This window comes from Anas platyrhynchos, chromosome 3 (genome assembly GCF_047663525.1).
Source record: "Anas platyrhynchos isolate ZD024472 breed Pekin duck chromosome 3, IASCAAS_PekinDuck_T2T, whole genome shotgun sequence".
Classification (NCBI taxonomy): domain Eukaryota; kingdom Metazoa; phylum Chordata; class Aves; order Anseriformes; family Anatidae; genus Anas; species Anas platyrhynchos.
In genome coordinates this window covers 119,509,458-119,533,059 of record NC_092589.1, presented here as the reverse complement: position 1 = coordinate 119,533,059, position 23,602 = coordinate 119,509,458, and the positions used below count along the sequence as shown (strand labels likewise).

Genomic DNA, 23,602 nt, shown 5'->3' with positions numbered 1-23,602 from the left:
TTGGGGTTTGGAGTTTGGGGGTTTGGGGTTTAGGGTTTGGGATTTGGGGTTTAGGGTTTGGGGTCTAGGTTTTGGGATTTGGGGTTTGGGTTTTGGGGTTTAGAGTTTGGGCCTTGGGGTTTAGAGTATGGGGTTTGGGGTTTAGGGTTTGGGATTTAGGGTTTGGTGTTTAGGGTTTGGGGCTTGGGGTTTGGGGTTTAGGGTTTGGGGTTTAGAGTTTCGGGTTTAGGGTTCAGGGTTTGGGATTTGGGGTTTAGGGTTTGGGGTTTAGAATTTGGGGTTTGGAGTTTGGGGTTTGGAGTTTGGGATTTGGGGTTTAGAGTTTGGAGTTTGGTGTTTAGGGTTAAGGGTTAAGGGTTTGGGATTTGGGGTTTAGGGTTTGGGATTTAGGATTTGGGGTTTAGAGTTTGGGGTTTGGGATTTGGGGTTTAGGGTTTGGGGTATCCCCCTGATTAGCCCCAGCCCAGCAGCACCGGGGGGGGGCTACATAGGGGGCCTCTCCCCCCCCCCCAACCCAGCTCCAGCCAAGCTGTAGGACGGGGCGAGGAGCCCAGGCACCCCCACGGGGCCTGCCGCCCCCACCCCAAATCCCCAGCCAAGCGCTGCCCCTGCCCACACCAGCACCAGGAGCCCCCCAGAACCCCCTAAAACCCCCCAAACCCCCCCCAGGAGGCAGGAGCCGCGGGTCCCTTTGGGGTTTTTATTGTGCCACGAGTACAAAGCGAGGGGCTGGGGGGGGGGGGCAGCATCTGGGGAAAAAAGGGGGGGGGGGCAAACCAGCTGCACCCCAAACCCTATAGGGCCTCGTCCCGCGGGACCCCATGGGCTCGTCGCCCTCACCACCCAAGAGCCAGGGGCCAGCCCCACTGCACCCCAAAATTTTGTAGGGTTGGAGGGGTCCGGACCCCCCCCACACCTGTCCCTTGGGGCTGGCAGCGGGGGGGATGCTTTTGGGGTTGCAGGGGGGGGGGGCTCCAAGGCTGGCTCACGGGCCGGGGGGGCCGGGGGGACCCGGTGGTCCCGGGAGACCCCGTAAACCGGGATCTCCTTTGGGTCCTGTGGGGCCGATCCGCCCCACAGCCCCGGGGGGCCCGGGGAGCCCCGGTTTGCCCTGAGGACCTGGGGGGCCCTCGGGCCCCGGCCCCCCCTCAGGTCCTGGGGGTCCCGGGTCTCCTTGGGGTCCCGTTTGTCCCACGGAGCCGGAAAACCCAAAACTGCCCTTGGCACCCTTGAGGCCGGGGAACCCCTTGGCACCCAGGGGTCCCCTTTCTCCTTGGGGACCGGGGGGTCCCGGGGTGCCGGGGGGGCCGGGGGGGCCCGGTGACCCCAAACTGCCCGCGTCTCCCTTCTCTCCTCTGCTCCCCGCAGCGCCCTTGGTGCCCACGTCGCCTTTAGGGCCGCGGGGTCCTGGGGGTCCCGGTATACCTGTAGGGAGGAAGAGGAAGGGGGTGAGTGCGAAATCTGGGGGGCGGTGAGCCAGGGGGGTGCCCGGGGGGGGTTTTGGGGGATTCTGGTTAAAAACAGAGCTGATTTGGATTCTGGTTCTCTGTGTGGGGCACCCCCAAACATGCAGAGCCCCCTTGACCCCCTTCCTGCAGTCCCCAAGTGTCAACAGGATTTGGGGTCTGGGGACACCATAATTGCTTTTTTCTGGAGCAAAATCCCCCTTTTTCAACCCAAATCACCATGGAGAGCCCCCAAAAGGGCTGAGCTGAGGGGTCCAGGCAGCTCCGACCCCAAGACACCTCCGTGCCCATGGGCTCGATATTTGGGTACCATGCTGGATATTTAGGGTCACCCTAATGGCTGCGGCGGGGATGGGGGGGCTCCCAAAATTTCGGTGGCCGCCCTCACCTCGCAGCACGGCGACGTCCCTCAGGGCCTCCCCGTGCTTGGCGTCCACCCCCTTCATCTCCTCCAGCAGCGCCGACAGGTTGCGGACCTCGAAATCCAAGCGGGCCCTCAAGAACCCGAACCCTTCCCTCAAGCCCTCGGCTTCCCCCAAGGCACGGCCGAGGGATGCGTTGAGGTGCTCGAGCTCCTCGGCTTGGGCGTGGAAGCCCAGGGTGCAGGAGAGCCGCACGTCGTCCAGGTAGCGCAGCATGGCGTGGACGTGCCCGTCGGTGGCGTTGACGTTGGCCGCCATGGTGGCCAGCTCCAGGCGCTGCCCTTCCAACCTCCCTTCAAGCTCTTGGAACCTCTCGGCGGCCATTTTCTGCCCGTAGCGGCTGTGGTAATGGAGGTCGCCCAGGTTTTCCCGTTGTTCGTCCAGCGAGGAGGAGATGTTGTCCAGTTGTAGCTGCAACCCCATCACCTGAAGCACCAGCTCGTGCATGCCCTCCGCCGTCTCCCCCGCCCGCCGCCCCGCCGCCCCCAGCCTGCCCCGCAGCCCCTTCACCGCCTCCCCCGTCTCGGCGGCGGCCGCCCGAAGCCCCCCAAGGAGCCGGGTATGGTTGTGCCACCCGGCCTCCAGCTCCTCCATGGCCTCCTTCTCCTCCTCCACCCTCCTCTCGGCGTTTCGCAGCCTCCCCCAGCTCTGCCCCAAGCTGGCGTTGAGGCGTTGTATGGCCGCCATCGCCTCCAGCCTCTCCTCCATCAACGCCCGCAGGGACCCCCGCAGCCCCTCGGCTTCCTCCCGCCAGCCCCCGACCCTCGCCCAAAGCTGGCCCAAAGTGCGGTTGAGTTGCCCGGTGGCCGCCCAGCAGCCGGCCAGTTGGGCTCCCAGTTCTTGGCCCGAGGAGGCCAGGAGGTGGTGGGCTCGGGAGGTGTTGTCCAAGAGGGTCTCCTGGGCGGTCAGGGAGAGCCGCACGGCTTCCAGTTCGTCCTGGAGTTTGGCCAGCTCCTGGCCCAGTTGGGCCGGTTGGTGGCACTGGGAGCAGTTGGCTGAGGTCTTCTCATCTGGAGGAAGGGTGGAGGGGAGTCTCAGACCACCGCCCACCACCAGGACCCACAGAGCTCCAAGTGGAGGCCCAGAGCCCACCACCAGGACCTACAACCCTTCACCCTGAGGCCCTAAGCCCACCACCAGCACCCACAGACCTCCACCTTGAGGACCACCACCCTTAGTCCACCACCATGACCCACAGACCTCCAAGTTGAAGCCCACCACCCACCACCAGCACCCACAGACCTCCAAGTTGAGGTCCATAGCCCACCACCAGCACCCACAGACCTCCCTGTTGAGACCCTCAACCCACTACCAGAATCCACAGACCTCCAAATTGAGGCCCTAAGCCCACCACCAGCACCCACAGACCACCAAGTTGAAGCCCACCACACACCACCAGCACCCACAGACCTCCCTGTTGAGGACCACCACCCACCTCCATCACCCACACACCTCCAAATTGAGACCCTCAGCCCACCACCAGGACCCACAGACCACCACCCCAAGACCCTTAGCCCACCAGGACCCAAAGACCTCCCTGTTGAGGCCCACCACCAGCACCCACAGACCTCCAAATTGAGACCCTCAGCCCACCACCAGCACCCACAGACCACCACCCTGAGGCCCTTAGCCCACCAGCACCCAAAGCCCTCCCCGTTGAAGCCCACCACCCACCACCAGAACCCACAACCCTCCACCCCAAGGCCCTTAGCCCACCACCAGCACCCACAGACCTCCAAATTGAGACCCTCAGCCCACCACCAGCACCCACAGACCTCCCAGCTGAGGTCCATAGCCCACCACCATGACCCATAGACCACCACTCCAAGGCCCTTGGCCCACCAGGACCCAAAGACCTCCAAGTTGAAGCCCACCACCCACCTCCAGCACCCACAGACCTCCAAATTGAGGCCCTCAACCCACCACCATGACCCACAACCCTCCACCCCAAGGCCCTTAGCCCACCACCAGGACCCACAGACCACCAAGTTGAGACCCTCAACCCACCACCATGACCCACAGACCACCACCCTGAGGCCCTTAGCCCACCAGCACCCAAAGACCTCCCCATTGAAGCCCACCACCCACCTTCAAGACCCACAGACCTCCACCCCAAGGCCCATAGCCGACCACCAGCACCCACAGACCTCCAAGTTGAGGTCCACCACCCACCACCATGACCCACAGACCTCCAAATTGAGACCCTCAGCCCACCTCCAGGACCCATAGACCTCCCCACCAAGACCCTTAACCCACCACCAGCACCCACAGACCTCCAAGTTGAAGCCCACCACCCACCACCAGCACCCTCAGACCACCCTGTTGAAGCCCACCCAGCCCCTGGAGCTCCACGATGGACTCACCCAGCCCCTGCAGCTCCCCCCGGATGGCCAGGAGCCTCTCCTCGTAGGACGCCTGCGCCGAGCTGATGCCGCCCGCGATGGAGTCGACCCTCCTGAAGACTGGGGGGGCGATGAGCTGAGGGGTCAGGGGGGCGCCGGGAACAACCCCAAATGCCCTCACCTCCCACACCAAAGCCTTTGGGACCCCCAAAAGAGCCTACAAAGGCTTTGCAGCCCCTCACGGGGGGCACAGGACCACCCTAAAAGCCACAGGTCCCCCCTCAAAGCCATGGGTGTCCTGTAGGGCAAAGCCCCCCATGATCCACCAGGTCCCACCCCCACCCCCACGCAGGCAGCAGGAGGGCCAAAAAGTCAACGAAGACCATGGGGTGGGGGGAAAATTGGGGGATTTGGGGTCGTTTCACCCCATCCCGCACCAAGCCTCGTGTCGGAGGAAAAGAAAGGGGGAAAAATGGGGAAAAAAGGGGGAAAAATGGAGCCCCCCCCGTGCTCACCCAGGGTGGCCAGCACGGTGACGGCCACGATGAGCAGGATGGAGAAGACGTAGAGGACTTTGACGGCCGTCTGCAGGGACAGGTCCCTCTGGCAGCGGCTGCAGCTGCTCCCTGTAGGGTGGAGGGGTTTAGGGTCAGGCCCTGCTGCTGCCCCCACCCCCCCGTGGAAAATTGGGGAGGGGGGCGGCAACGAGGTGGTCTCGGCGCTCACCGGTGGTGCGGAAGGACGGCATCGCCTCCTCCTTCTCCTCCTTCTCCTCTTCCTCCTCTTCCTCCTCCTCCGCTGCTGCTGCCACCAGGGCCTCTGCTGGAAGGGGAGGTGGCCCCATGGGGTCAGGTGGCCCCATCCCATGTCCCCATCCCCTGTGACCCCATTCTGTGCCCCCCATCCCCTGTGTCCCATCCCCCTGTGCCCCAATTCCATGTCCCCATCCCTGTGCCCCCAACCCTTGTGCCCCCACCCTGTGTCCCCCATCCTGTGTCCCCATCCCATGTCCCCATCCCATGTCCCCATCCCACATCCTCATCCCGTGCCCCAATTCTGTGTCCCCATCCCTGTGCCCCCACCCCCTGTGCCCCCATCCCGTGCCCCCACCCCATCCCCCCCCCAAGCTCCCCAAGCTGCTGCACCGATAAAAAAAAAAAGCAAAATAATCGCTAAAAAAAGCAAAACAAAGCCCCCCCCCTGAGCCCTCAGCCGATTCCAGACCCCCCCCCTTTAATGGGGCAGAGCACACCGATGGGGGGGGCACAGAGCCCAGGACCCCCCCCCAGCAGCAACACCATGAATCCCCCCCCCCCGGGGGGCACCAGGCGAGCGCACCACGACCCAGGAGGGGGCTGTACCCACCACCTACACCCCCCCACCCCCAAAATTTGCCCCCCCCTGACCTTCTCCAGGTGCCGGGGGCAGAAGCGGGGGCTGCTCCGTGCTTTCCACGCCGGGGGGGCCGCGAGGGGCCGCGTCCCATGGCCGGAGTGCTGGCACCGCCAGCGTCCCCCGCTTATAAACCCCGCCGCCCCCACGGAAACCCGGGGCGGCACCTGGGTAGGGGGGGGTTGGGGGGGGTTAGGGGGGGCCCTCCCGCTCCCCTCCACGGCCCTCCGGCCTGTCAGTTTTCAGCTGTCCCAAATTTTGGCTTTTTTGGCCCCAGGAACGAGCGGCAGAGGCTTGGGAGGAGGAGGTGCGCATTGGAAGCCCCCCCCTATTGATTTGGGGGGGTCTCGGAGCGGGGCTGAGCCCACCCCACAAAAAAAGCTGCCCATGGGGTGGGAAAAGAAGGGGGGCAGCCCCACAAGTTTGGGCACCCCATGGCCGCCCCCGATTTTGGGCACCGTGCCGGGGACCCGCGCTCGGCCACCGCCATCCCCTCTACCACCACCCTCACCCCTCTCCTTACATCCCCCACCCCCCAAAAAAAGCCCCCGCCCCCTTTGTGCGACCCCGACTCACCTCTCATCACCCCAAAACCTCCCGGCCAGCAGCGGGGCCGTGGTGACCCCAACCCCGTTGCCACCCCAAGGCCTCAGCGCCCCGCTCCCCGTCGCGCCGTGCCGGCCAGCATGGCCGGGGCTGCCGGGCTCCCCCGGCCCCTCGCTCCCCCCCAGCTGGGCCAGAAGATTTTGGGAACCCCTCAAAAGGATCCCAGTGGGCGGGGGGAAGCCCCCAGGACCCCTTTTTCCCCCATGGGGAGCGGGATGGGGAGCGGGAAGCGCGGCCGGGCTTGGGCGGCGTCCAGCGGAGCGCGAGGGGCTGGGGGAGAAAGGCAGCTCCCTCCTTCCTTCCCTCCCTCCTTCCCTCCTTCCCTCCGGCCCTAATGGTTACCAAATGGCTGCCTGAGTGCCCCGCCGAGCCGTGCCGAGCCGTGCCAAGCTGTGCCAAGCCGTGCCAAGCTGTGCTGAGCCATGCCAAGCTGTGCCAAGTTGTGCCAAGCTGTGCCAAGCCGTGCCGAGCCGTGCCGAGCCGTGCCAAGCTGTGCCAAACTTTCCCAAGCCGTGCCAAGCCGTGCCAAGCCGTGCCAAGCTGTGCCAAGCTGTGCCAAACTGTGCCAAGCTGTGCCAAGCTGTGCCAAGCCGTGCCAAGCCGTGCCAAGCTGTGCCAAGCGGTGCCAAGCTGTGGCAAGTTGTGCCGAGCCGTGCCAAGCTGTGCCAAACCGTGCCAAGCTGTGCCAAGCTGTGCCAAACCGTGCCAAACCATCCCAAACCATCCCAAACCGTGCCAAGCTGTGCCAAGCCGTGCCGAGCCGTGCTAAGCTGTGCCAAGTTGTGCCACACTGTGCCAAGCCATGCCAAACTGTGCCGAGCTGTGCCAAGCCATGCCAAGCTGTGCCAAACTGTGCCAAGCTGTGCCAAGCCGTCCCAAGCCGTGCCAAACCGTGCCAAGCTGTGACACGCTGTGCCAAGCTGTGCCGAGCCGTGCCAAACCATGCCAAGCTGTGCCAAGCCGTGCCAAGCTGTGCCATGCTGTGCTGAGCCGTGCCAAGCCGTGCCAAACCGTGCCAACCTGTGCCAAACCGTGCCACGCTGTGCCAAGCTGTGCCGAGTCGTGCCGAGCTGTGCCGAGCCGTGCCAAACCGTGCCACGCAGTGCCAAGCTGTGCCAAGCCGTGCCAAGCTGTGCCAAGCTATGCCAAGCTGTGCTGAGCTGTGCCAAGCCGTGCCAAGCTGTGCCAAACCGTGCCAAGCCGTGCCGAGCCGTGCCAAGCTGTGCCAAGCTGTGCCAAACCATCCCAAACCATGCCAAGCTGTGCCAAGCCGTGCTGAGCTGTGCCGAGCTGTGCCAAACTGTGCCAAACCGTGCCAAGCTGTGCCGAGCCATGCCGAGCCGTGCCGAGCCGTGCCAAGCTGTGCCAAACCGTGCCAAGTTGCGCCACATTGTGCCAAACTGTGCCACGCTGTGCCGAGCCGTGCCGAGCCGTGCCAAACCGTGCCAAGCTGTGCCAAGCCGTGCCAAGCTGTGCCAAGCTGTGCCAAGCCGTGCTGAGCCGTGCCAAGCTGTGCCAAGCTGTGCCAAACCGTGCCAAGCCGTGCCAAACCGTGCCAAGCTGTGCCAAACCGTGCCAAGCTGTGCCAAGCTGTGCCAAACCGTGCCAAACCATCCCAAACCATCCCAAACCGTGCCAATCTGTGCCAAGCCGTGCCGAGCCGTGCTAAGCTGTGCCAAGTTGTGCCACACTGTGCCAAGCCATGCCAAACTGTGCCGAGCTGTGCCAAGCCATGCCAAGCCGTGCCAAACTGTGCCAAGCTGTGCCGAGCCGTGCCAAGCTGTGCCGAGCTGTGCCAAGCAGTGCCAAATTGTGCCACACTGTGCCAAGCTGTGCCAAGCTGTGCCAAGCCGTGCCAAGCTGTGCCACACTGTGCCAAGCTGTGCCAAGCTGTGCCGAGCTGTGCCAAACCGTGCCAAGCTGTGCCGAGCTGTGCCACATTGTGCCAAGCTGTGCCAAACTGTGCCAAACCATCCCAAGCTGTGCCGAGCCGTGCCAAGCCGTGCTGAGCCATGCCAAGCTGTGCCAAGCCGTGCCAAACCGTGCCAAGCCATGCCGAGCCGTGCTGAGCTGTGCCAAACTGTGCCAATCTGTGCCAAACCGTGCCAAGCTGTGCCAAACTGTGCCAAACCATCCCAAACCATCCCAAACCGTGCCAAGCCGTGCCAAGCTGTGCCAAGCCAAGGGGAAGGACGCTGCGGGGTTGGGGAGATGCTGGGGGCCACTTTGGGGGGCTGCGCCCAGTGGTGCTGGGGGTCCGGAGCCTCGGGGTTGGGTCCTGGGGTGGGGACGGGGGACGGGGTCCTGGTCCTTGGGGTTGGGGTCAGGGGGTTGGGGGTTGAAGCCGTGCGCTTGGGTCAGGGGTCAGAGGTTTGGGGTTTTTGGGGGTTTGGGGGCTGGGGGCCTGCTTTGGGGCCGTGGTTGTGGCTGTGGGGGGCAGGGGCTGTTTCCCCACGTGGCGTTTTCCCCCTTTTTTGCCATTTTCCTGCCTTTTCTGCAATATTTCCCCCCCCAGCACCTGCCCACCTCCTCCCCCGGGTTCCCGTCCTGTCCCCATCCCACATTTGAAGGCATTTCAAGGCCGTCACTCCTCCCCGGCCCCATTTTGGGGCCTTTTTGCTGCTTTCTGCAGCTCCCCCGCGTGCCCTCGGGCCGTCCCTGATGACTCACGGCTGGTGGCACGGCTCCAGGGTGGCCGATTTGCCCGATTCCTCCTCTTTTTGGCGCAGCTTTTTCCACCGCCGACCCGCTCAGTGCTGCGCCCCACGGCCCCTCTCCAACCACGGGAGATTTTTTTGGGGGGCAGGCACCGTTTTCTCCCCAAATCGGGTGGCTGGAGGTGAAAAACCCCAGCCCCTGGCACCAGTAAAAGGGGGGTGCCCACCCCTGGATGATTTTGGGGGGGTGCCCCCAGCCCCAAACCGGGGCTGGGGGCACCAAATTTCGGATGAATGCGCCGAAAAGATTTAATAAAAAACCCACAGAAGAAAAAGATTTAATGATAAAAGATTTAATAAGAAAAAATTTAGTAAGAAACTCACAGAATAGGACAAAGACACCGACAGGCCCCGTTTCCCACCCCCCCAGCCCCTTTACACCCTTTTCTCCCCCCCCTCCCCAAAATCCTCTCCCTCTCCCCCCCCCAACTCCCCATCTCTGCCTCCTTTTGGGGTCCTCTCCGTGCCCCTGCACCTCCTCGGCCGCCCCCTCCTCCCTTTTTTCTCCCCCCCCATTGCGCACAGCCCTCGAGCAGCCCCCCCGAGCCCCCCTAGCACCCACCCCCTGCCCCAATTCCCCCCCCGCTGCCCCCCAGGCTCCCCCCTGCCCCCCTTTTCCCGTAGGCGTCCCCGTCCTGGCGCAACCTCGCCAACCAGGGCAGGAAGGGCTCCAAGGGACCCGGCGCCCCCTCGCCCTCGCAGGGGCTGAGCCGCAGCTCCAGGGGGAAATTCGGGATGATTTGGTGGGGGCCCAGAGCCCCCCCCACGCCGTGCAGGGAGCGCACGGCCGCCAGGATCAGCGGCAGCCTCCTCACCCAGCTCTTGCCCGCGCTCTGCGCCAGGCGCTGCAGGCTGCCCACCACGAGCTCCAGGGATTTTTGGGGGGGCTGCAGGGCGCCCGTAGCCCCCAGGCTTTGCCGCAGGGCATCCCGCAGGAAGGTTGAGCCCTGCTGGCAGCCGACGGCGCGGGGGGTGCCGTAGGGTTCCCAAATTTGCTCCCGGAGGATCCGGGCAGCCTCCTCCGCCGAGGCTTGGCGCATGGGGAAGGCGAGCGGCCAGCGCGAGGCTTCGTCCACCGCCACCAGCAAGAAGCGGGGCCCCTCCTGGTTGGGGGGCAGCCCCTCCTGGTTGGGGGGCAGCCCCCGGATGAAACCGAGCTGCAGGCAGGACCACGGCCCTTCGGGGCGTTGGGGGGGCAAGATCCCTGCCTCCCCCTCGTCCCGGGCGCAGCGGGGGCAGCTCCGCACCCAGCGGCTCACCTCCTCGCCGTCCCCTTCCCAATTAGCCAGCTGCCGCACCCCGGCCAGGGTTTCCCGCACCCCCACGTGCCCCCGATGGCACCGGGCGATTATTTCCTGCTTCTCGGCCTTCGAGGGCTCCCAGTTCTGCCGGTGCTTCACGGTTTTGATCCCGTCGGGAATCCTCTGAGCCCTTTTGGCCACTTTCTGGCTCCACTCCGCCTCCTCTCCGTCCCCGGCGGCGTGCCTCAGGTGCAGCACCCCTGGGTTGGCGCGCGCCCAGCGCAGGACTCGGAGCCACGGCTCCTCCTCGCCGCTCGCCCCCGGCCCCCTGCCCAAATCCTCAGCCTCCCCTCGCAGCTTTTTCACCAGCGCCTTGGAGCTGGCGTAGACGTAGAGGGGCCAGGAGCTGCAGTGGCGCTGCAGCAGCTCCCAAATCGCCTCCAGCTCCGCGCCGGGCGCCGAAACTCCCTTCGACAACCCCAGCAGCCAGCGTTCGGCCAGGTTGGTTGCTGCAAAACCAAAAAAGAGAGGCCCTCCTTGGCCCTGAACGCCGCCAGCCGTGAACCAGACGTTGCCCGGGGGCGTGCGGGGTGGCAGCAGCTCCAGGGAGGGCGCGGGGGGCACGGGGGAGCCGTAAGGGGGGTGCCCCCCGTTGGGCTGCGCGTTCCCTTCCCCTCTGTTGACCAGCAGCAAGGTCCACTGCTCCGGGGCAGGGCTCGGCCAGCAGAAACTCCTGGTTTCGCCCCAAAGGAGGTATTTCCAAGGGGAATGGGGCATTTGGATCACCACGGGGGCCGGCCCGATGAACTCCTCCTCGAAAGCCTTCAGCGCCCCGAGCGCCGCCAGGCACCCCTTCTCCCCGGGGGAATAGGGCACCTCGTGGGCTTTCAGGAGCCAGGAGCTGAAGCTGACGGGCACCAGCAGCCCCCTCTCGTCCTCCTGCAGCAAGGCGGCCCCCGCAGCCCCCCGGCTGACCCTCAGCCTGATGACGAAGGGCTCGGAAATCTCCGGGAAGCGCAGGGCAGGGGCGGCGAGGAGGGCGCGCTGCAAGCGGCTCAGCGCCCGCCGCTGCTCCGGACCCCAAACCCATTCCTCCTCCTTCCTCGTCAGCCTCTGCAGCGGCTCCACCAGCTCCTTGTAGCCCTCCACGTGCTCCTGCAAGGAGCTCAGCCACCCCAGCAGCTGCCGGAGCTGGTGCAGGTCTCGGGGACAGGACAGGGTCCTGACGAGCTCCAAATTGCTCTCGGTGATCTCGCGCCCCCGCGCCGTCACCGTCATGCCCAGATAATTCACCGCGGGCTGCACCAGCTGCGCCTTCTGCAGCTTGGCTTTGAAGCCCGTGCTCTGGATCAGCCTCAGGACCCTCTTGGTGCGGGCTTCCGTCTCTTTTTGGGTCCTGCCGGCGATGAGAATGTCGTCGGTGTAGTTGGAAACCCAACCTCGGTCCGCCGGGGGGAGGCGGGAGAGCATCTGGAGCACCCGGCGGTGCACGATGCTGGTGGTGCCGCAGAAACCGGGGGGGAGCCGGGCGAAGAGGTACTGGCGACCCCGAAAAGTGAAGGCGAAGAGAGCCCTGCTGGAAGGAGCCAAGGGGATGGCGAAGGAGCAGCGAGCCAGGTCGACCACCGAAAAGAACCTGCTGCAAGGGCTCAGCGCCGTCACCGCCCGGGTTTTGGAGAGGGACTCGGTGGCCACCCCGGTGGCGACCCTATTGAGGGCGTCGCAGTTGAGCGTCAGCCTCCAAGTCCCCTCGGGGCCTTCCCGGTCCAGCCAGAGGGGGCTGTTGGAGGGGGACGTGCCCCTCACCACCACGCCGGCGTCCAGCATCTCCTGCAGGATGGAGCCCACCACCTCCTCCAGGTGCCTGGAGAAGGGTTTTTGGGGTTGGAAAGGCACCGGCCCCGTGGTCCTCACCTCCACCTCGCCGTCCACCAGCCCGCAATCCAGCTCGGATCTCGCCCACAGGCTTGGGAATTCCTCCTTCCACCTCTCTTTGCTCCCGTCCTGCAGCTCCGTGGGCTCCAAAATCCACATGATGGGGTGTGGGGGGGGGGAAACACCGCCGGGGGGGCCCTTCCTTCCTCTCGGGGATTCGGATTCGGGGAGGGGCTGCTTCCGAAGGGAAGGTTTCGCTCCGAAAAACTATGGCACGAAAAATGCAGCAGAAGGGTTAAAAGCTGGGTCTGAGCCTCGGGGGGGGGAGGGAGGAGGAGGAGGAAGGTGGCAGTTTGGGAGGAAGGTGGCGGTTTTTTTCGTCCTCCTCCCCCAGGCTGGAAGATGGCAGCTGGGTCACGGTGTCCCCTCCTCTTCTGGCACCAAGGCCTGGGGGGTGGGGGGGGGGGGAAAGCGGAGCATTAGGGGGTGCTGCACCCCAAACGGGACCCCCCAGGAGCCGAGGGGTGCACAGGGCACCGAGTGTTTGCCCACAGGGGGGGCTGCGAGGAGGTGGGGGCCCGGTGGTGCCTGCGGGGGGGCTGGCAGAGCGCAGCTGCGCACCCAAAGGTGCTGCTGGTGGCTTGGGGGGGGGGAAAAAAGGGGGTGTAGGGGGGTGCCAAAGGGGTTTAGGGGGGTGCCAAAAGGACTTAGGGGGGTGCCAAAAGGGTTTAGGGGGGTGCCTAAGGGGCTTAGGGGGTGCCAAGGGGACTTTTGGGGTGCCAAAGGGGACTTCTGGGGTGCTCCAAGGGGGCTTAGGGGGTGCGAAAGGGACTTAGGGGGGTGCCAAGGGGGCGCACCGCTGTGCAAAGGGGGCTTAGGGGGTGCCAAAGGGGATTTATGGGGTGCAAAAGGGACTTTTGGGGGTGCCAAAGGGACTTAGGGGGGTGCCAAGGGGGCTCGCCGCTGCGCAAAGGGGACTTTTGGGGTGCCCAACAGGACTTAGGGGGTGCCAAAGGGGTTTAGGGGGTGCCAAAGGGGATTTTTGGGGGTGCCAAAGGGGACTTTTTGGGGTGCCAAAGGGGATTTTTGGGGGTGCCAAAGGGGGCTTAGGGCGTGTTGAAGGTGTGGCAAGGGAGCGCACCGCTGTGCAAAGGGGGCTTTTGGGGTGCCAAAGGGACTTAGGGGGGGGGGGCAAAGGGAACTTTTGGGGTGCTCCAAGGGGATTTTTGGGGGTGCCAAAGGGGGGGGGGGCTCACCGCTGTGCCGAGGGGGCGTCACCGCTGGGTCCCGCCGGTTTCCTCCCCACTTCCCCTGCCGGGCGCTGCGAGCATCGCCCTCGTTGCGTCTGTTCCGGGAGCTGGGGGGGGGCTTACGGCGAGGGGGGGGGGCTTACAACAAGGGGGGGGGGCTTACAACGAGGGGGGGGGGCCAAGCTGCGGTTTCTGTCCCCGAGCCCCCCCCCAGCCCCATTTTCCTGGGGAGCTGCGCTCCGGGGGCTCCTTAGCGCTGCGCCCCCCCCCTTGTGCCCCCCCCGGTCCTGTTGGCACCCAGAGGGGACCCCCAGGAGCAGTGGGGGGGGCTCCAAGGCCTGGGGGGGGCTCCTCGTTTCCCCCCCCCCATAACGCCCAGGCCTGGGGGGGGGCTCCTCGTTTCCCCCCCCCCATAACGCCCACCCCTTGGGGACCCCCCCCGGGGATGCTCTGCGCGACCCCCCCCTGCTCCGAGCCCAGCATCACACTTAATGGGGGGGGGGCTTTTTTTTGGGGGGGGGGGCGTTTTATTTTGGGGGGGGGCATATCCCAAGCGGGGGGGTCCTTTTTTGGGTGGGCGCATGCCCCTAGGGTGTCCTGGAGGAGGAGGAGGAGGGGGGGGGGCTGCGTGTGGTCGTGCCTCAGTTTCCCCTTTTGTGTTGGGGGGGGTGCAGGGTGCTGGGGGGGGGTCAGACGAAGGATTTGGGGGGGTCTGGGGGGGATTTTGGGGGGTCCCCAGGGCTTTTTTTGGGGGGGGCGCTGGGTGCGATGCGCTGCGCCCATCCCCACGGCACCAGGGCGCAGCGTAACCAAAGTTGGGGAGGGAAAGGGGGGTCCGGGGGGGTCCGGGGGGGGTCGGGGGGGGGTCGGGTCGGGAGGGGGGGGGCCGGGCAGGGCCAGGCGGTTCCAGAAAGCTCCGGGGCCGGGAGCGGGGCGGACCCGCAGCGCCTGGGGAGGATAAAAAGGGGGCGGATTTTGGGGGCGGGCGGCGGAGCGCGCCGGGGACGCACGGAGCGGAGCGCAAGGTCCCGGTCCCTTCCCTTCCCTTCCCTTCCCTTCCCTTCCCTTCCCTTCCCTTCCCTTCCCTTCCCTTCCCTTCCCTTCCCTTCCCTTCCCTTCCCTTCCCTTCCCTTCCCTTCCCTTCCCTTCCCTTCCCTTCCCTTCCCTTCCCTTCCCTTCCCTTCCCTTCCCTTCCCTTCCCTTCCCTTCCCTTCCCTTCCCTTCCCTTCCCTTCCCTTCCCTTCCCCATCCCATTATTTTTTGGGGAGCCCAGCAGTTATTTGAGGTCAGCAATTATTTTTTTTTGGGAGGGGGGCAGAGCCCCCTTGCAGCCAAGCTCTTGCCCAATTTTTTTATTTTTTTATATTTTTTTGGGGGGGGCTCAGGAGCCACTCTGGGCTATTGCACAACCCCTTCTGTTTTACTTTATTTTACTTTATTTTATTTTACTTTATTTATTTTATTTTACTTTACTTTCCTTTACTTCTTTTTTTTTCCTTTTTTTTTCCCTTTATTTTACTTTTTTCCCTTTATTTTACTTTATTTTACTTATTTCCCCTTTATTTCCCCTTTATTTCCCCTTTTTTCCCTTTATTTTACTTTATTTTACTTTTTCCCCTTTATTTCCCCTTTTTTCCCCTTTTTTCCCCTTTTTTCCCCTTTTTCCCCCTTTTTCCCCCCTTTTCCCCCTTTTCCCCCTTTTCCCCCTTTTCCCCCTTTTCCCCCTTTTCCCCCTTTTTCCCCTTTTTCCCCTTTATTCCCCTTTATTCTCCTTTATTCCCCTTTTTTTCCCTTTATTTTCCCTTTATTTTACTTTATTTTCCCTTTTTTTCCTTTTTTCCCCTTTATTTTCCCTTTATTTTCCTTTTTTCCCTTTATTTTCCCCTTTTTTCCTTTATTTTCCTTTATTTTACTTTTTTTCCCTTTACTTTACTTTATTTTCCCTTTTTCCCTTTTTTTCCCTTTTCCCCTTTTTTTTCCTTTTTTCCCCTTATTTTACTTTTTCCCCTTTTTTCCTTTTTTTTCCCCTTTTTTCCCCTTTTTTTCCCTTTTTCCCCTTTTTTTCCCTTTTTTCCCTTTTTTTCCCTTTTTTCCCCTTATTTTACTTTTTCCCCCTTTTTCCCTTTTTTTCCCCTTTTTCCCTTTTTTCCCTTTTTTCCCCTTTTTTCCCTTTTTTCCCTTTTTTCCCTTTTTTCCCTTTTTTCCCTTTTTTTCCCTTTTTCCCCTTTATTTTACTTTTTTCCCTTTATTTCCCTTTATTCCCCTTCATTTCCTTACTTTATTTGGGGAACCCCCCCGGGGGGGGGGGGCTCCCACCCCCCTACCCCACACCATACAGGTCAGCCCCCAGCCCCCCCCCAACCCCCCCTTAACCCCCCCCTTAACCCCCACCCCCTGGGGGTGCCCCCCCCATTCTCAGGGACCTCTGCTCTGTCCGGGGCCGGGGGGGGGCCGTGGGAACGGGGGTGCCCCCCCCCGTGGGAAGGCAGCAGCAGCTCCCCTGGCCCCGTGCCCGTGGCCGGGTGCCCGCTGCTGACTCACAGCCCCGTGCCCATTTTTTTGGGGGGGGGGGGCAGCATCCTTCTGCCAACCCCCCCCAAAACCAAATAACCCCCCCCCAAACCAAACAACCCCCCCCCATTAAATAACCCCCCCCAAAACCAAAAAAACCCCCCCCCCAAAACAAACAACCCCCCCCAAAACCAAATAACCCCCCCCCTTAAATAACCCCCCCCCCCATTAAATACCCCCCCCTATTAAATAACCCCCCCCCATTTTTGCCAGGACCATGGCACCGCCGCTGCTGCTGCTCGGCCTCCTGCTCGCCTGCGGGGGGGGGGCCCAGGCCCTCGTCCCCCCCAGCGAGCTCAAGCGTAAGTGGGGGGGGGTCTAAGGGGGGTATCGGGGTTGGGGGGCACGGGTTGGGGGTTATTTTTTTTTTGGGGGGGTCTGCTGTGGGTTGTGGGGTGCTGGGCTTAGTGGGATGGGGGGGCTCAGTGTCCTGGGGGGGGGTTTATGGGGTTCAGCATCCTCTTGGGGGGGTCGGGATGGGGGTCAGAGTTTTGGGGGGGGGGTCAGGATGGGGTTCAGCACCCCAAGGACCAGCAGTGGCATCCAGACGGGGTCACCAGGCTGCTTCTTTGGGGTGGGGGGCACACGGTGATGGGGGGGGGGGGGCTACCCAAATCCCCCCCCCCCCGGAGACCCCAGGGATGCGCCGAGCCCAGGCGAGATTTTGGGGCCCCTCCTCTCCATTTGGGCACGCCAAGAACCCCAAATCCCCGCATCCCCTGGAAGGGACCTCTTTTATTTTATTTTATTTTATTTTTGGGGGGGTCGCAACCATCCCTGGGGGGGCGTCCCCCCCCCCCCATACCCCTTTTTACTTCTCCCCCAGGCGAGATTTTGGGGCCGCTCCTCTCCATTTGGGCACGCCAAGAACCCCAAATCCCCGCACCCCCTGGAAGGGACCTCTTTTATTTTATTTTATTTATTTTTTTTTTTTTTTTATGGGGGGGGTCACAACCACCCTGGGGGGGCGTCCCCCATCCTTTTTACTTCTCCCCCGGAGACCCCAGGGATGCGCCAAGCCCAGATGAGATTTTGGGGCCCCTCCTCTCCATTTGGGCACGCCAAGAACCCCAAATCCCCGCACTCCCTGGAAGGGATCTCTTTTATTTTATTTTATTTTTTTTGGGGGGGGGTCGCAACCATCCTGGGGGTGTCCCCCCCATCCTTTTTTTACTTCTCCCCCAGGGCTGTCGGCGGCCGGCAGCAAGTACGTGGAGGCGGAGGTGGAGAACGCCGTGGGCGGCGTGGGGCGCATGAAGGCGCTGCTGGAGCGCAGCAGCAAGGAGCACCAAGCGCTGCTGCACAGCCTGCAGGAGACCAAGCGGAGGAAGGAGGTGGGCGAAGAGGATGAGGAGGATGAGGATGAGGATGAAGGCTCGGGGGGGTTGAACCGGTGCTGGGTGCCTTGCAGGAGGCGGTGCAGCTGGCGCAGGAGAAGGAGAAGGAGCTGGCGGCGAGGCAGGGGGTGTGCAACGAGACGATGCTGGCGCTGTGGGAGCAGTGCAAGCCCTGCCTCAAGCACACCTGCATGAGGTTCTACTCCCGGACCTGCCACAGCGGCTCGGGGCTGGTGGGGAGGCAGGTGAGGAACACACGGGGGAACATTTTGGGGTCGTAAAAGGGGTCTCGGTTTGATTCTGAGCCCCCCCAAAACCCGGCAGCTGGAGGAGTTCCTCAACCGCTCCTCGCCCTTCTCCGTCTGGGTGAACGGCGAGCGCGTGGACGCGCTGCTGGAGCGGGGCGAGCGGCAGGAGAGGAGGCTGGAGGAGCTGGAGGAAGGCTTCGGGATGCTGGAGGACGGCGTGGACGACCTCTTTCAGGACGCCACGAGGGTTTACGGTCGCCGGGCCCCATTTTTCGCGGCCCCCTTCGGGGGTTTCCGCGAGGCTTTCCTGCCGCCCCCCGCCGTGCGGCGCGTCCGCGGCCAGAGGTTGGCGAGGGAGCTGAGCCCCTTCGGGTGGCACCACCCGGCTCGGGGTTTTCACCACCTTTTCCAGCCCCTCCTGGAGCTGACGCAGCGGCTGCTGGACGGGGGGGCCGGCTCCTGGGAGCACCCCCTGGTAGGATTCGGTCCAGGTAGGAGCTTGGCACCGTCGGGGACAGCGCTTCCCGACACGGCTTGGGGTTGGGGATGAGCTCAACCCCGCTACGAGACACCGGAGAATCCCCACGGGAGGCTGGGAGCTGTTGGCAGACCCAGGCTGTTGGTTTTTTTTTATGTATTTTGATTTTTTTGGGGTGTTTTTTCCCCGTCGGGGCTGCCAGGGGAAAGGCAGGTGTTGGTTTTGGGCGCGTTCCCACTCCCCTAGGGGCTTGCGCCATCGCCTCCGTCTCCGGTTCCTCCGTGTAGGGCGGCCGGGAACGGGGCTGTGTCGAAACCCGGGCTGGCACGGAGTGCCCGGGGCTACAAAACGCCTCGTTTCGGGGCCAGGAAATGTTTTGCCGTGAAGTCAAAACTTCCGTGGAAAAAAAAAAAAAACACCAAAACACTCGGGTGTTGCACAAGCACCCCGCGGCGCCAGCCAGGGCGCATCCACCCCAAACCGAGCCCGGGGAGCGCCCCCCATTCCCCATCCCCGACCCCATAACTCTGCCCTGGGGGCTGGTGGCATTTTGGGGTCCCTGAGGGTGCCCCCGACTCCCCGCAGAGTCCCGAAACTTCACCAACGATCGCATGGTGTGCCGCGAGATCCGCCGCAACTCGGCCGGCTGCCTGCGGCTGCGCGACGAGTGCGAGAAGTGCCGCGAGATCCTGGCCGTGGGTGAGTTTGGAGAGGTCGGGGGGGCACCTATTTTTTAATTATTTTTTTGGGGGAAGGGAATGAGACACAAAACCCTCTTTTTGGGGGGAGAGCAGCGGGGTGCTGAGGGTGCCGTGCGCCCCGCAGATTGCTCGCAGGGGGATCCGGAGGCTGGGGAGCTGAGGGAGGAGTTCGAGGACGCCGTGCGCTTGGCCGAGCGCTTCGGGCGCCGCTACGAGCAGCTGCTGGGCGCCTTCCAGGCCGAGCTGCTCAACGCCAGCAGCCTGGCGCAGCAGCTGGAGCGGGATTTCGGTTGGGTCTCGCGCCTCGCCAACCTCAGCCGGGGCTCCGACGGCTTCCTGCAGGTCACCACGGTGCGTGCCCGGGTCCCCAAGGGTCCCCCCCATGGCCCCGAGGGGACTCCGCAATCCTCCAGGGTGCCCCCATGTCCCCAAAGGTCCCCCCGGTCCCCAAGGGTCCCCCTTGCCCTTTCCATCCCCAAAGGTCCCTCCACGTCCCCAAAGGTCCCTCCTCGCCCTCTCCAACCCCAAGGGTCCCCCCTTGCCCTCTCCAACCCCAAGGGTCCCCCCTTGCCCTCTCCAACCCCAAGGGTCCCCCCCAGTCCCCAAGGGTCCCTCCTTCCCCTTTCCAGCCCCGAGTGTCCCCCCGTGTCCCCAAGGGTCCCCCCTTCCCATCCCCATAGGTTCCCCCAATTCCCAAGGGTCCCCCCTCACCCTTTCCATCCCTGAGGGTCCCCCCCAGTCCCCTAGGGCCTCCCCTTCCCATCCCCAAAGGTCCCCCCTGGTCCCCAAGGGTCCCCCCATGTCCTTTCTATCCCCGAGGGTCCCCCCGTGTCCCCGAGAATCCCCCCCTTGCCCTTTCCATCCCCAAGGGTCTGCCCCTGGCCCCGAGGGTCCCCCCCAAATCCCTTTCCATCCCTAAGGGTCCCCCCATGTCCCCCCCTGTCCCCAAGGGTCCCCCATGTCCCCAAGGGTCCCCCCATGTCCCTGAGGGTCTCCCCTTGCCCTTTCCATCCCCAAGGATCCCCCCCATGTCCTTTCCATCCCCAAAGGTCCCCCCCGGCCCCAAGGGTCCCCCCTTGCCCTCTCCAACCCCGAGGGTCCCCCTGTGTCCCCAAGGGTCCCCCCTTCCCCTTTCCATCCCCAAGGGTCCCCCCTATGTCCCCAAGGATCCCCCCCATCCCCAAGGGTCCCCCCTCACCCTTTCTATCCCCAAGGATCCCCCCCCCCCCGTCCCCGAGGGTCCCCCCATGTCCCCGAGGTCCCCCCCCAGTCCCCAAGGGTCCCCCCTTGTCCTTTCCATCCCCAAGGGTCCCCCTTCCCTTTTCCATCCCAAAGGGTGCCCCCATGTCCCCGAGGGTCCCCCCATGTCCTCCATGCCCCCCCTGTCCTTTCCATCCCCGAGGTCCCTCCCTATCCCCAAGAGTCCCCCCTTTCCCATTCCATCCCCAGGGGTCCCCCCCGTCCCCAAGAGTCCCCCATCCCTGAGGGCCCCCCCTTGCCCTTTCCATCCCCAAGGGTCCCCCTGTCCCCAAAGGTCTCCCCCCGGTCCCCAAGGGTCCCCCCTTGCCCTCTCTAACCCCAAGGGTCCCTCCCACGTCCCCAAGGGTCCCCCCTTATCCCCAAGTGTCCCCCCGTCCTTTCCATCCCCGAGGGTCCCCCCTTTTCAGCCCCAAGGGTCCCCCCAATCCCCGAGGGTCCCCCCTTCCCCTTTCCATCCCCAAGGGTCCCCCTGTCCCCAAAGGTCTCCCCCCAGTCCCCAAGGGTCCCCCCTTGCCCTCTCTAACCCCAAGGGTCCCCCCTTATCCCCAAGTGTCCCCCTGTCCTTTCCATCCCCGAGGGTCCCCCCTTTTCATCCCCAAGGGTCCCCCCATGTCCCCAAGAGTCCCCCCAGTCCCTTTCCATCCCCAGGGGTCCCCCCAATCCCCGAGGGTCCCCCCATGTCCCCAAGAGTCCCCCCTTCCCCTTTCCATCCCCGAGGGTCCCCCCCATCCCTGAGGGCCCCCCCTTGCCCTTTCCATCCCCAAGGGTCCCCTGTCCCCAAAGGTCTCCCCCTGGTCCCCAAGGGTCCCCCCTTGCCCTCTCTAACCCCAAGGGTCCCCCCTTATCCCCAAGTGTCCCCCTGTCCTTTCCATCCCCGAGGGTCCCCCCTTTTCATCCCCAAGGGTCCCCCCATGTCCCCGAAGTCCCCCCCAATCCCCAAGGGTCCCCCCATGTTCCCTAAGGTCCCCCCATGTCCCTGAGGGTCCCCCCTTCCCATCCCCAAAGGTCCCCCCGTGTCCCCAAGGGTCCCCCACAATCCCCAAGGATCCCCCCTTGCCCTTTCCATCCCCAAGGGTCCCCACCCCATCCCTGAGTGCCCCCCCCCCGTCCCCAAGGGTCCCCCCCTTCCCCCCCCCCACCAGAAAGCGTGTCGGGGCAGACAGAGGCAATTGCGCACCACCGCCCTGCACCCCACACCGCCTGTGGGGCCGGGGGGTGGGTTTTAGGGTCTCAACCCCCCTCCATGTCCCCCCCCCCCCCCAAAGGTGTTATCCAAAGTCCCCGACCCCTCGGACCCCTCGGCGCCCCCCGCCACGCAGGTGACGGTGCAGCTCTTCGACGGGGAGCCCCTGGCCCTAAGGGTGCCCGAGGACATCCCCTGGGACGATCCCCGCTTCATGCAGAGCGTGGCCGAGCAGGCGCTGCGGCACTACAAGGACAACGCCGTGTGAGTGCTGCCCTAAAGGCGATCCTAAAAGCCCCAAACCCCACGTTCGGGGCGATTCCGAAGGCGGGAGTATGGTGGGAGGGAGTCTAAAGCCATAAATCCCACATTTGGGGTGATCCTAAAGCCTAAAACCCCGCATTTGGGGCAATCCTAAAGCCGGGAACCCCCCCCAGGGGACGATCCTAAAGCCCAAAACCACATTGGGGATTATCTTAAAGCCCAAAACCCCATATTTGGGGCCATCCTAAAGCCAGAAACCAAGTCTGGGGTGATCCTAAAGCCAGAAATCCCACATTTAGGATCGCCCCAAAGCAGGAATCCCCACATTTAGGGCAATCCTAAAGCTGGGAACCCACCATGGGGGCGATCCTAAAGCCCCAAACCCCACATTTGGGGCCATCCTAAAGCTAGAAACCAAGTCTGGGGTGATCCTAAAGCAGGAATCCCCATGTCAGGGGCAATCCTAAAGCCAGGAACCCCCCATGGGGGACGATCCTAAAGCCCAAAACCACATTGGGGATGATCCTAAAGCCCAAAAACAAGTCCAGGGTGATCCTAAAGCCAGAAATCCCACATTTAGGATCACCCCAAAACAGGAACTCCCACATTTAGGGCAGTCCTAAAGCTGGGAACCCACCATGGGGGCGATCCTAAAGCCCAAAACCACATTGGGGATGATCTTAAAGCCCAAAACCCCACATTTGGGGCCATCCTAAAGCCAGAAACCAAGTCCAGGGTGATCCTAAAGCCAGAAATCCCACATTTAGGATCGCCTCAAAGCGGGAATCCCCACATTTAGGGCAATCCTAATGCTGGGAACCCACCATGGGGGCAATCCTAAAGCCCAAAACCACATTAGGGGCGATCCTAAAGGCCAAAAGCCCACATTTGGGGCCATCCTAAAGTTCAAAACCCCACATTTGGGGCCATCCTAAAGCCAAAAACCAAGTCTGGGGTGATCCTAAAGCCAGAAATCCCACATTTAGGATCGCCCCAAAGCAGGAATCTCCACATTTAGGGCAATCCTAAAGCTGGGAACCCACCATGGGGGCAATCCTAAAGCCCAAAACCACATTGGGGATGATCCTAAAGCCCAAAACCCCACATTTGGGGCCATCGTAAAGCCAGAAACCAAGTCCGGGGTGATCCTAAAGCCAGAAATCCCACATTTAGGATCACCCCAAAGCAGGAATCCACACATTTAGGGCAATCCTAAAGCTGGGAACCCACCATGGGGGCTGATCCTAAAGCCCCAAACCACATTGGGGGCGATCCTAAAGGCCAAAAGCCCACATTTGGGGCGATTCTAAAGCCGGGACCCCCCCATTGGGGGCCATCCTAAAGCCAGAAACCAAGTTGGGGCGATCCTAAAGCAGGAATCCCCCATGGGGGACAATCCTAAAGCCCAAAACCCCACATTTGGGGCCATCCTAAAGCCAGAAGCCAAGTTTGGGGTGATCCTAAAGCCAGAAACCAAGTCTGGGGTGATCCTAAAGCCAGAAACCAAGTCTGGGGTGATCCTAAAGCCAGAAATCCCACATTTGGGGAGATCCTAAAGCCCGAAACCACACTGGGGGCAACCCTACAACCCAAACCCCCCCTGTTGGGGGCCATCCTAAAGCCGGGAACCCCCTGTAGGGGACCACCCTAAAACCCAAAACCAAGTCGGGGCGATCCTAAAGCCCCAAACCCTACATTTGGGGTGATCCTAAAGCAGGAAACCCCCTATTTGGGGGTGATACCGGGCTCACCCCCCCCTCCTGTCCTTCCCCTACAGGGAGTAGCCACCCCATTACCGCAGCAGCCCCATAGGGGGGCTCGGCCCCCGTTGCCTCCCCCCACTGTCGGCACCGTTCCTACAACTGGACCCCAAAAGGCCGGGACAGAAAACGAAGGTAGAGACCCCCCAGGGCCTTTTAGGGCCGCGCCCCCGCCTCAAATAAACCTCGCAAAAAGCAGCCGTGTGCGCCTGGATTTGGGGCGAAATGGGGGAAAAATGGGAAAAACGGGGGAAAAATTCAACCCGAGGGTGCTCGGGGCCCTAAAAATAGGGTGTGAGGGACCCCAAAAAGGACCCCATGGGGGGACAATGAGGACCCAAATCCTGCTATGGGGGGGACACAGACCCCAGTGTCCTCCTGGGGAAAGGGGACCCTATTGGGGCCGTCCCCCACCCCGTGACATCCCCTTTAGGGTCCCCGACCCCGTGCCATCCCCTTTAGGGCCCCCCACCCCGTGCCATCCCCTTT

At 63.2% G+C, this 23,602-nt stretch overlaps 3 protein-coding genes across 6 annotated transcripts; 1 reads left to right on the top strand and 2 right to left on the bottom strand.

Annotated features, from left to right (window-relative positions):
- Positions 1 to 686: 686 nt before the first annotated feature.
- SCARA3 (scavenger receptor class A member 3) lies at positions 687 to 6,528 on the bottom strand. Of its 4 annotated transcripts, none has more exons than XM_072036615.1 (7): positions 6,199 to 6,528; positions 5,637 to 5,789; positions 4,957 to 5,052; positions 4,746 to 4,856; positions 4,252 to 4,350; positions 1,855 to 2,898; positions 687 to 1,425 (listed from the first exon to the last, which is right to left on the bottom strand). In XM_072036615.1, the coding sequence occupies exons 1-7, from the start codon at positions 6,203 to 6,205 to the stop codon at positions 986 to 988; spliced, it is 1,950 nt and encodes a 649-aa protein (XP_071892716.1). In that variant the 5' UTR covers positions 6,206 to 6,528; the 3' UTR covers positions 687 to 985. The 4 variants fall into 4 exon arrangements, with proteins under 4 accessions (XP_071892716.1, XP_071892717.1, XP_071892718.1 ...); XM_072036616.1 differs by having other exon boundaries at positions 4,957 to 5,049; XM_072036617.1 differs by lacking the exon at positions 5,637 to 5,789 and having other exon boundaries at positions 6,199 to 6,526.
- Positions 6,529 to 9,481: 2,953 nt separating this feature from the next.
- On the bottom strand, positions 9,482 to 13,441 carry LOC140002281 (protein NYNRIN-like). The gene is made up of 2 exons (XM_072036612.1): positions 13,318 to 13,441; positions 9,482 to 12,328 (listed from the first exon to the last, which is right to left on the bottom strand). The coding sequence occupies exon 2, from the start codon at positions 12,218 to 12,220 to the stop codon at positions 9,497 to 9,499; it is 2,724 nt and encodes a 907-aa protein (XP_071892713.1). The 5' UTR covers positions 12,221 to 12,328; positions 13,318 to 13,441; the 3' UTR covers positions 9,482 to 9,496.
- Positions 13,442 to 14,300: 859 nt separating this feature from the next.
- Positions 14,301 to 23,311, top strand: CLU (clusterin). Its single transcript, XM_072036613.1, has 9 exons — positions 14,301 to 14,336; positions 16,096 to 16,184; positions 17,068 to 17,216; positions 17,294 to 17,464; positions 17,544 to 17,958; positions 18,531 to 18,644; positions 18,771 to 18,997; positions 21,172 to 21,353; positions 23,131 to 23,311. The coding sequence occupies exons 2-9, from the start codon at positions 16,100 to 16,102 to the stop codon at positions 23,135 to 23,137; spliced, it is 1,350 nt and encodes a 449-aa protein (XP_071892714.1). The 5' UTR covers positions 14,301 to 14,336; positions 16,096 to 16,099; the 3' UTR covers positions 23,138 to 23,311.
- Positions 23,312 to 23,602: the final 291 nt, after the last annotated feature.